At 43.8% G+C, this 11,357-nt stretch overlaps 1 protein-coding gene across 5 annotated transcripts; it reads left to right on the top strand.

Moving 5' to 3' along the window:
* On the top strand, window positions 1-10,581 carry LOC116256872 (type I inositol polyphosphate 5-phosphatase 8-like). 5 transcript variants are annotated; one of them, XM_050078500.1, is made up of 12 exons: window positions 2-370; window positions 1,515-2,234; window positions 2,364-2,469; window positions 2,579-2,647; window positions 2,853-2,931; window positions 3,017-3,121; window positions 4,851-5,325; window positions 6,125-6,321; window positions 7,217-7,325; window positions 8,318-8,466; window positions 9,609-9,809; window positions 9,905-10,581. In XM_050078500.1, exons 2-12 carry the CDS (start codon window positions 2,178-2,180, stop codon window positions 9,936-9,938), a joined length of 1,581 nt encoding a protein of 526 aa, XP_049934457.1. In that variant the 5' UTR covers window positions 2-370; window positions 1,515-2,177; the 3' UTR covers window positions 9,939-10,581. The 5 variants fall into 5 exon arrangements, with proteins under 5 accessions (XP_049934458.1, XP_049934457.1, XP_049934456.1 ...); XM_050078501.1 differs by having other exon boundaries at window positions 1-370; window positions 7,220-7,325; window positions 9,609-10,581; XM_050078499.1 differs by having other exon boundaries at window positions 4-374; window positions 9,609-10,581.
* The last annotated feature ends 776 nt before the right edge of the window (window positions 10,582-11,357 follow it).

Genomic DNA, 11,357 nt, shown 5'->3' with positions numbered 1-11,357 from the left:
CACACCCACAGCAAGAGAGAGAGATGGGAGATTCCGTTCTTTTTAGCCAGCCATGGCCCACACCCCTCCCTTTTCTCATCTTTCTCTCTTTTTCTCTCGCCAGCTTCTTATTTGTGGAGTTTGATATTTTTCTTCGTCGTATGTGTTAAAAGGGGAAGCCGTTTCCCAGACAGACGTGCAGAGCAACGCGGCACTGTATCTCTTCTTCTTTCTGGCGATTCTCTTCTTCTTCCTCCTCCTCCTCCTCCTTTTCCTCTTCTGTTTCCACTTGACAGCAGATACTTTGATTCGGATCAAGGAAAAAAACTTGAAAAATACATCTCTGAAGAAGTTTACGCAGACAGCCGCACCGAAGTTTCTCCTGATCTGTGTAGGTGCTTTCTCTCTCTACTTGATTGATCGGTTGATCTCTCGGGTTCATGAGTTGAAGTCAATTACATGTGTTTTTTGAAGCTAATCGGTGACTTCGTCAACTAGGAGAATGTGGGGATAAATCTCTCTCAAACTCCTCATTTTTTTCAAATCTTACTTGTGTTTTAGGAATTTGAAGTTTGAAAGTATCATCTTTGAACGGTATAATCTTTTCCATGGCGGATGTTTATTTGGTGACATAATGGTTGTGAAGTTGACGAGTTAAGCAAAGGCTCTTTTAACCGTAAGACTCGTTGTCTTGCTCCGATTTTTCCCTGTTGTGGATGTCAGTTTTCGTTTACAACCGATCGCCTGGATATAATGTTTGTGGGGCATTAATTTCTCCATTTAACTTCATTTACTATCCAAATGTTTGTGAAATTCTCAAGACGTAATCGGTGATTTCAGTTGGTCAATTTGATGTCGTTTTCGGTTTTCTTCAAGCATTAAAGACGTCTGTGACTAAAAGCAAACTTTGTTACACCTGATATCTTTTCGCATTCTTTGTAGTTCTTTTCCCATTTCGTCTCCCCGTTCTTCCCGTTTTCAACACGGGATCTTCCGTTGCCTGCCAACCAGCTTTTGCCATTTGGATGATGTTTGGAGCCCTGAAAGTGTTTACAGTTTTCGGTTTTCCTTTTGTGGTCTTTCTGCTTTCCAAGGAACGCGGGCTTAATCTTGGAAATTTTCCTTAGGCTTTTCATGGCCATTTCATCCATGGAAGACGAAGGAATCGAGGGAATTCCTTTGATCAAACGATTCGAGAAAGAGCTTGACTTCTTTAGCGATCGATTGTTGCCGTTTGAACATTAGCCGATCGTCTGAAGTGGCGCCTCGATTCCCGCTCTTTCTTTCGAATTGAATAACTTCAAATTTCTTCTTATTTCACATCTCATGATCATTTTTTAACAAACTTCCTTTTCTCCTTTGAATTTGCTCTTTTTCCTCTGTTTTTCCAAAGATAGCGGGCCTTCCCCCCCCCTTGACAACCGCTTATGGAGGCATGGTAACGAACGGAACAAAGATGAACCGGCTAAATAATTCATTTCACCTTTTCGTTTCATTTTCTTAACGGATTGTTTTGATTTCTGATGACATTTCAGGTGCGGTGGTAATGGTGTCTCGGACTTTCTGGGACGAGAGCTTTCTGTTCGACATTCTAATGCGACTCCCCATCTTTTCTGCAACTTCCTTTCCCTGAAACGAAATCTCGATTTGTGAACTTTCAAAACGCGGAACAGACAGTTATTTTGAGCCGAGGCGTCCCATTTTGATCTAGCCAGTAGCTACCTCGCTTCTCACCTCTCTCTCTCTCTCTCTCTCCACACTTTTCTCCGACATTGTTAACCTTCATCGTGGTGTTCACGTTTTGCTTTGGCTTCATCAATCCCCGTTGGCCACAACCCAACATTTTCTATTTCCAAAAGAACGGTTCTGTAAAGAACGGTTCTGTTTCTGCCACCGCCCCACCCCCACACTCCTCTACCTTGCATTCTGGTAGGAAGAAGAGATAACTCGAGATAACTCTGACCTACTTCCTGCATATTGTATTCGCCTGTGGTTCCTTCCCATTCACGGCCTTCAGTCGCAAGATAAGACGGTCAGAAGCTTCCCATAACTTAACAAGTCCACCCTCGTACTCGGCGCTTAAAGAGAGCTACGGCTGGTTGTACTTTTAATGCGAAGTGGTTGAGAGACGTGTTCGGTTGTTGCGTCCTCCTCTACCGTCTGCCCCTCTTGGTGGAACGCTGTGGCTCCGGGAAAGAATGGTGGAATTTGGCCATTTTGCTAGCGGAAAGATGAAAAAGGAGCGCAAATGCAGGGTAATAAAGAATCCGTCGTTTCAGGGACCAGAGAATTTACTGCTTTTTCTCTTCGTTTTTAGTAAAATTATTTCATTTTGGGTTTGACTTTTACCACTTGCAGTCTCATTCATTTTCTTCGTTCTGCAGTCATATTCCTGGCCAAGGATGGTGATGAGAAAGTGGCTCAATATCAAATCGGACGAGTTCCATTCAGATTCGCTAGGAGCCAACGCCTCCGTTCATCCTTGTATAAGTTCGCTTCTCCCACCTTTTTCTCCCGCTATTTTGGTCTGCTCGTTTCCTCTTCTTCGGATGATCTAGAGTGGACCATTAAGTTTTGGCCATTCGACTTTTTTGTTCAGGCACGACAGAACGAAGGGCTAGCTGCTCCGACATAGACCGATGCGTCCTTCTCAAGAAGGATTTGTTAGGTAATAGCCAATTTCTCTTTTGAATATTTCCTCTTCAGAAAAAACTGGAAAATCCAAATTTCATCTCCTCTCTTCCTTTATGATATCTGCCCTGCCATATGTGTTTCCCTCGTGTTGCCAATCCAAAAATTAGAAAAAAGAAAAGTTAAATCTCCATCTAATATCCCAACATTCGCTTTCTCTGTTCTGTTACCAAACGATTCAGGAGGCTGGTACCTTGCTGCTCCAAAATGCCAAGACTTGCCCAGGGCTGAACCACTGATCCCGGGTACCGAGAACTTGAGGTTCGTAGAGACACAAAAAGATGCTCTCTGATGGCACCTCCTTTTTCGTTTGTGCTTGCTCACTCTCTTCCTGTTGATCGATCAGGATGTTCGTCGGCACTTGGAATGTGGGAGGTAATCCACCTCACGGCGGATTGAATCTCAGAGACTGGCTAGAAGCCCAATTCCCCGCCGATATCTACGTACTCGGGTACCCTCTTTCTCTCTCTCTCTGTTTGGTGGTGAACTGTGGGTCGGTGGGTCTCTGTTATGGCGGAATTCTCTATGCAGAGCCGGCGCGGCGGTCAGATTATTCTTCTCTTTGCATAGTAGGGTTTAACTTTAACCTAGCTCATAACGGCCGCTTTCGTTGTGACGACCGACCGCGTAGGCAGTCTCCAAAGGGAGCAATACGGACTCGTACCTGGTCTTAGCAAAGGAAGGGGATTTGCATTATTGCTTTTTAGTAGTTAGGCTGCGAATGCTAGAACTGAGCATCTTTCATGCGTTTTCCCTTTATTTTCTTTTGTCGTCGACATGGTGCTGACCCTGCCGCTGTTTGATGGGATGTAAGTAGTTGTACTCACCACATGACTGGTTGCTTCTTGCGATCAGATCAGACCTTGTCCTGGCCTGACCAGCCCAAGGAGAATCTGAGGCCGATTCAGAACTTCGATCCACTTTTTAAGATAGAATTAGACCCAACTAGATCCCCAACTTTTAGATAGAGTTATCCTCATCCAGTCCCCAATTTTACTGATTGTCATATTTTTTTTTTGTCTGAATTACTTATTACTGCACTGATGGAATAACTTATTCAAGTCGATGGAAAGTAAAGTCTGTGATTCTGTAAATCCATAAGAAGGTGTCATTGACCAACTTGATTCGAATCAACAACATGTGGGTCCTTGTTTACGGCAACTTGGTCCTTTTAATCTTGGAGACTGCGGCGGTGATGTTGGCTCTTATTGGTGCCATTCTTGATTAGGATGCGCTAGAGGCATCTTCATGCAAAGCTCCAATCAATCAGTATTTGAAAAATATTTCACGTCATTAGTAGAAAGAGTGTCGGCGTTGGTGAAGCGGGCTTGTCTTGAGTATATAACGCGTAACGCTGTAGAAATGGGCGCAAAAAACATACCGTGTTTGATATTGAAGTCGCATGCTCTCCATTGACCCCACACACAAACTATGGATGTGTGCTAAAGGGCTTGGACTTAACGTAGCCGCCTTGGGCCACGTACTTCTCCTATGCAGCTGTTATCAGTATGTCTATTGGACAGCCTGGCGACTCCCCGATTCGAATGGAACCATGGGCTTCTTGAATCGCCGTTCCTTGCTCACTTGTGCATGTTGTAGAAAGGATTCAACCTATTCCTCTCGTTTATGTTGATTGACGATCAACCTTGGCACGGTCCATACTGCAGAATGTTTTTCAGGGGTGGGTTTCAGTGGCCCACCTGATTCAGAAAGAAGAGGTGGTATCCATGACCCCCTTTTTTTTTAGCAAATGGCTAAATGGGGCCATCAACTGGATATCTCATCTTAAGCTTAGGTAAATGTTAGAGAACTTTGCAGGATATTGCAAGATAAGCTCTTCTTTAGATCAGCACCTTGGCTTTTGCCTTGATGAGATAGAAAATGCAACGGTGGGTTACGAAATTCAGTTGAAATTTTTACTTCAGTATTCAACCTGTTACTGAAATAGTAATTTCATGAGCGTGGTGATATTAATGCCATTGAATTCCATTGAAAGTCATTTCTTTCTATTGCGTTCACCAATGTCCCTATTAAAAGGCAATCCAGAAATTGTGCTTTTATTTGTTTAAACTGGGTATCGTTCGCTTTAACTGTGGAGGCAGGGACTCGCCTCTACAATGGATGATGTACCATAAATAATCTCTGAGATCAAGTTCCATTGATTTTCTCTGTGGAAACAGGTTTCAAGAAATAGTGCCTTTAAACGCGGGGAACGTGTTAGGTGCGGAGGACCATGGCCCTGCCATGAGGTGGCTTTCACTAATACGTCAGGCCCTGAATGGACATGATGCGTCTCCACCGGCAGAGTCCATGTCCCCTACCTTCAGCCTCTCCAACGAGGAAGGCGCCACATTGACCGACCACCATCGGACCCAGAAGCCCAGGGTCAGTTTCTCGGATCTGCTGGCCATGGAGAGTCAGATGGATGAGGAAGACGCGAATTACCCAAATTCCACTTGTTTGGATGAAGAGTGTAGCGGGCTTGCGGAGTCTGCATGGGAAAGGCACCACGGAGGGCGCTACTGCTTGGCCGCCAGCAAACAGATGGTGGGTCTTTTCCTCTGCGTATGGATTCGCAGGGACCTGAGGCAACACATTGGCAGCCTCAAAGTCTCATGCGTTGGTCGGGGACTAATGGGCTACATGGGGAACAAGGTCAGTAGTTTATCACGTCTTCTGTTTCTGGATCTCTTTGGCCGTTTTATCGATTATGAGATTGACGGCTTTGCTTGCTTAAGTTACTGTTAGCCCTAGAAGTTGCTTGAGCTACTTAGTTCTCCATTTTCTGCTTTTATGGTTGCGAGCATCATGTATTCAAAATTTTATTGTATCACCTACTTCTAATTTGGCCATTCTTCATAGGAAGGGGATGTTCGGCCTGTTCCCCTGTTGCCGGTAGCTAGGCTTCGAGGCTGTTGGCCCAGGTTGCTCTCCTTTAATTTGGAACATTTTTTGTCTGATGGGCCAATTTTTCCCTGGACTGCCTCAATAACCAATTGATGCACAAACTCAGCTCCCTTTATGGCCTATACAATTGTACCCTGCAGCTTGATGTGGACATAGAATTTAGACAGCGGGGATATGAACCAAACGACCTTCTCGGAAGTACCACTCTTGTCGGCCAAACATCTGTAAAGTACATCATCGGACGGAATCATTTAAATCCTTTACGCGGGAAGGCTTTTCTAAGAACTAAAATGACTCCTACTTTTTCTTTTTCTTTTTTTCGACCATCGTTTATATTTGGCACTTCGGGAATCAAAGTTCTGGGATCACTTAATGTGGTCTTTCCTCCCGCTTAATCTACACTTCCATGACACCGTATCCAGCATGGTAGATTGATTTGGATAAGTAGATGCAATACGGAAGATCAACTGGTGGTCTCTTGTCTGTTATAATTTCTCAAAGCTTCAAGCATGAGTATAGTAACAAGGTGCATGTGTTATTTCCGCAGGGCTCGATTTCAATCAGTATGACCTTTCATCAAACTTCCTTCTGTTTTGTGTGTACACATTTGACCTCTGGTGAGAAGGAAGGTGATGAAACCCGAAGGAATTCCGATGTTATTGAAATCCTAAGGAAGACGAGGTTCCCTGTATCTCGTAGACTTTCTGGACCTGCACCCTCCCCAGATAGCATTTTAGACCATGAGTAAGTCACTGATCTCCATGGATAGCTTTTTAGGTGCTTTATTTCTATTTTGAGGAAAATGTCTAGTTTCCGATCTCACAGAAATAACTGCATTTCGGCCTTTGACTTTAGCATAAACAACCTTTGAGGTGCTTTATTTATATGTTGAAGAAAATGCCTAGTTTCCGATCTTACAGACATGACTGTATTTTGGCCTTTGAGTCTACTGTATGAACAGAAATTTTTACCTATGCAGCCATAAGCTTTCGATTGGCTTCAGTAGACAAGATTCCAAAAGCTGATGTCGTATTAAGGGCCACTAGGACTGGTAGAACAGGTTCACTGATAAGGATTAGTACACCACCACGGCGGACTCATCAGGAATTGACAGCTCTTGGTGACTTTTTGGTATAGTAGGCCATAAATAGACACTTGACAACGGCCATGCATTTTGCTTTTGTAGGCAGGCGTTCATGATTTCTCAGTCGGTAGAACCCACACTCCATGTCATTGCGATAAAGTCCGGAGCATGCGCTTTTAAATATGACGGGCCATTTCTAAAAAGCGAAACATGGAAAACTGTGGATCTAATTCAGCTTCCTCCGTAAATCTGTCCAAGCAATAAGAATTGGATGCGTTAGACTTCCGTTATTATCGTAGAATCCTGATACTTCCTAGCTGGGCTCTTCCATGTTTAGTGGACATACTGTTTGTGAGCCATCTCATTAAAGTCAGTGGTCTATCATAGAAATTTATAGCCACTGTGAGCTTGAAGGATAGATCTACTTGGGCATCTGACCTGACGCGCAATGCACGAGAAACCAACCCTTCGCAACTTTGCATTTTTCAGTAAAAGGCTCGAAGCCCCCTTGAGTGCCATCAACATGTGTAACTAACTGTACCTATTTTCTTACAGTAGAATAATCTGGCTCGGTGATCTAAACTATCGCCTAGCATGCGGCTGTGAAGACACTCAGAAGTTGCTACAGAGGAAGGACTGGGACGTCCTGTTGGAGAAGGATCAGGTAAATAAATCTAAAGATCTATGCTCCTTAAATTTTTACTCATGCTATTTACTTTCAACTTAGGACACGCCAATTTGTAATAGACCCAGTCAGGGTTTGATGGTTCTACTCCCTTTTTGTTTCGGGAAATCCAAGTCCAGATTGCGCTGAATCTTAACTACTTTTATTTCCCGAGCACCCCTGTGACTGTAACTATGCACTGCAATGTAATCATATGTCGAAAATCAAGCAGAGACGTGTTGCAGGGGCATGTCCTGTTTGTAATGGTATGGCCTATTCCCCACTTTCATGAGCTCGACCATGGCTGACAAGTTTTCTGCTGAAGTTGGCCCAGTCAGGACTCGCTTTTGACTATCTAAAGGCACGAGATGCATTTTTATGAATCAATAGTCCTACCACTTTGAGCAGATATCTTCTGTCCCCACGGATGAACTCTAAAGTCAAAAGCTGCAACCAATGTGTTACCCACCTAGCCCACGTATCGCTGCTCAGCTGCAGTTGTCTCCGTCTTGTTGGCGTTAGAGATATCCTGTTTCCAGCCTTTCTTTTGTTTTTGTCTTCCTTTCTTTATTTAATCTTGTCTAGCAGCTTAGATGGTTTCATTAGCTGAAACTCGTTTGAATCATGGCTACAATGACTGGATAGATCTAATAAAAGTCAATAATATACAGCAATCTATTAAAACTTTTTAAATTGAAAAGATTATCCTTTTGCGGAAGCAACTAGTTTGTCAACTTGCCTAATTAAATGCGGATGCGGAATACATCCACAAGATTCGATCGAACAAACCGAAGACCTATATTTTGTATGTTTTGGTTGGAGACGTGAGACATCCTTGTCTGCAAGTAGTATGTTTAAAGAATCACTCTAGAAAAAGCATTATGGTTTAAACTGGGGTCCTGAAAGACACTACTAGTCATACCTGGCCCATAACTGGCTGGCTTGACCTTCGTGTTGAGCATACTTGATGACAAATGAAACTTTGGTTGCAGCTGCGAATAGAGCAAAAAGCGGGACGCGTGTTCAAAGGATGGGAAGAAGGGAGGATTTCCTTTGCGCCTACTTACAAGTACCTGGTCAATTCAGACCGTTACGCCGTCGAGACCGCCAGATCTAGGGAAAAGCGCCGGACTCCCGCTTGGTATGCTTTCTCTCCCGGTTTGATTGTGAACATGCCTCTGTTGCATCCCTGAAAAGCTTGTTCCGTTATTCCTCTGAAAAGCTTCAGAAACTGAAAGGCAAGGTCCCTTTAGGCAGTAAAGATAAAATAAAAGTAAAACAGAAAACAGGTAGCTTGTTCATGAAGCCCCACTTTCTTCTGAATTTTTTTATGAAAACCAATTTGGCCAGAGAAGGTACAGTCATTAACTATGGGAACAAGAAAAAGGCAAAAGTTATTTTTGTCGTTTAGAAGCTTGTGTTACCTAGTCAATACTTCTCTGGACTTGTCCATGCTAAGAAGCTACTTCTACTTTTCTAGTTTTTACCAGGTTGATCTAGACCTTTCGCGTGTCTGTCAGATAAATGACCGTCAAACGCAGCCCCAGTAGAGCTAGTCTTTTTCGCATTTCCATGTTCATAGTCTTATCCCTTGTCAGGAAAGGAATCTAGTTAGAGAGAGTTTGGAAGGAATCCTGCCCGTCGTTGGGCCCGATGGCTGAAAATACACGACAGCTGACTGCCCTTTGCCTCAAAAACTCTCCCTCTCTGTCAAGGCTTCTTCTTTACTTTACGTGCTTGTGAATTTTCCCCTAAGCATTCTTCTCATTCTTGTTTGTCCTCGAAAGGATTAGCCCGTACCATCTTCTCCCCACTATCTAGCGAAATGCGTTTTTTTAATTTTGCAGGGTTTAACTTTTATTTTTGGTTCCTTTGTGTTCGTCCATCAAATATAATTTAATCTTCATCTGCTTTCTTGTCAAAACTTGTTCCGGCTCTGTTGGATTCGTTACGAGCGCCATTAAATTATGAACTTCACGTTGCCTTCTGATACGGTCCTACCACCTTCCCTCCTAGAGTTCAAACTATTTTAAAATAGAAAGTCTAAGTAGCAACCTCGATTGCTTTCCGACAGAAGCAATAGCAGTCGGGAATCTGGTGTAGCAGAATGAAACATGGTGTAGGGAAAGCCGTCAGCAGTTCTGCCATTTCTCTGCTTCAGGCCATGTGAGCTAATTTTTGGTAGCCGTGAGATTGCTGGCTACTAGGGCCTTTTATTAAGCATTGGAGCGCCGTTCCATTGATGGGACCGACATAAACTAATTCATTTTTTTCCCTTTCTAGGTGCGACAGGATTCTCTGGAAAGGCAAAGGCATTCACCAGATATCCTACGGGCGATGGGAGTCCAAGTTCTCAGACCACCGGCCGGTCAGCGCCCTCTTCTCGGTTCAGGCGGACACGATCAACAGGACCAGGCTCGAGAAGCCGTGTATCACTGGCAACGTCGCCTGCGGGAGGGTGGAAGCCGAGGAGCTGTTAATGAGGTCAGAGAGCTGCATGGGGATGTCAAGGTGTTGATCTTAGTTTGGCCTTTTGAGTGAACCTCCCTTCAGCTCAGGTTGGCTCCTTCCCTGTGCAGGTGGGCTCATTTTGTGAAGCCAGTGGATCCTTAATAAGAGCTCCTTCCACTTTGACTAGGGGGTTGTGGATCATTAAGTTAAAAGGGGCTGAAGAGTCCAACAGCAAAAGCTATACCTTTTGACGAGAACTGTTGGGGGCTGGCTGGGTCCGGTTTAACCACCACTTGCCCATCAAAAGCAAAATGGGGAGAATGCCATGGGGCATGATTATGGGCAGAAAGCCTGGCCCTTCGTTTGCACATATTCGGCCACGCGGAGGTTGGTTCGAAGAGCATACCTCCCTTTTGGCTGGCAGAGCGAGTGCTGTATACTCTGGAGCAAATACATGAAAAGAAAAAAGAGGAAAAAGAACTTTTTTTGGATGATTAGTTATTCTGACGATAAAGTTTGGGCTAGCTGGTGGAATCATGATACAGGAGAACAAGGTTGGTGCTGCTTGCAGAAGGGAACTACAGTCTGTCCTGCCAACGTCATGCGTGGTTATGGTGCCGCGCAAATGGCCGAGTCAGAGAAGTTTCCTTTTAATTTTTCTGAAGAAAGTGATTGAGATTGTTTTGTTTTTTCTTTTTCAGGTTGTAAAATGGCCAAATTGTTTTGGCTCGTGTTCATAGCCATATACCTGTTTACAATTCTTTTGGTTCTTCTTTTGTGTAGAAATGATAATGATTAAAAAGTTGGTAACATGATCAAGTTGCTGGTTGCAGAGTTTTTTTTTTTTCTTTGTGGTTGTAGCCTGTGATTTTCGCTACTGAGTTGTTGCGAGTGTTTCTTGAACTAATAATGGGATGTTACTTGGAAGAAAATTCTCCGGGTTCAGCAGTTGTGCCAGAGGGGTAGAGTACAGCGTTTGTCCAGTCCGTAGCAAGCAGAATGACACAAGTGGTACCTAAAGACAGATACTGAACGCTTTAACTGAGGCCTTTTGGTGGAAGTTTTAACTGAGTTGCTATCTTTTTATAGTACATGACCCCATGCGATGGTATCCTTTGCACCCGACAATAAAGGATCTCCACTTCACCAGTCTCTGGCTAAAACTCCTCCTTGTGCAGGGCTATGGATTCCTGCATCTGACAGCTCTACATTAAATATTACCCCACTTTTCTTTTCTTTTCTTTTTCTTTTTCTTTTGGCTAAAAATATTACGCTTAATAAATGGCAACTTGCTTTTCTAACAAAAATGATGAACGGAAACAGAGTGTTGTGCCTCATGCGGAGAAAAAGGGGTTCCATTCCCCTCTGAGATGCTTCTGTTTCAAGCCACTGTGAAATATGTAGGTTAAAGTAAATAAAAGATGCAGTTAAAATGATTTGAAGGGTAACACGCGATTGTCCCTTTCTCAATTCTTGGTGGTACGAATGATTGTGCAAAGACGCCGGAAGGGTCGTGTTTGGATTGTCTCGGTGGTTCTCGCCTGGGCTGATCCTGGTGACAAATGAGCCAAGTTCATGCAT

This window comes from Nymphaea colorata, chromosome 6 (assembly GCF_008831285.2).
Source record: "Nymphaea colorata isolate Beijing-Zhang1983 chromosome 6, ASM883128v2, whole genome shotgun sequence".
Classification (NCBI taxonomy): Eukaryota; Viridiplantae; Streptophyta; class Magnoliopsida; order Nymphaeales; family Nymphaeaceae; genus Nymphaea; species Nymphaea colorata.
Note: the sequence above shows the minus strand (reverse complement) of the source record. Positions and strands in the feature narration are given on the sequence as shown.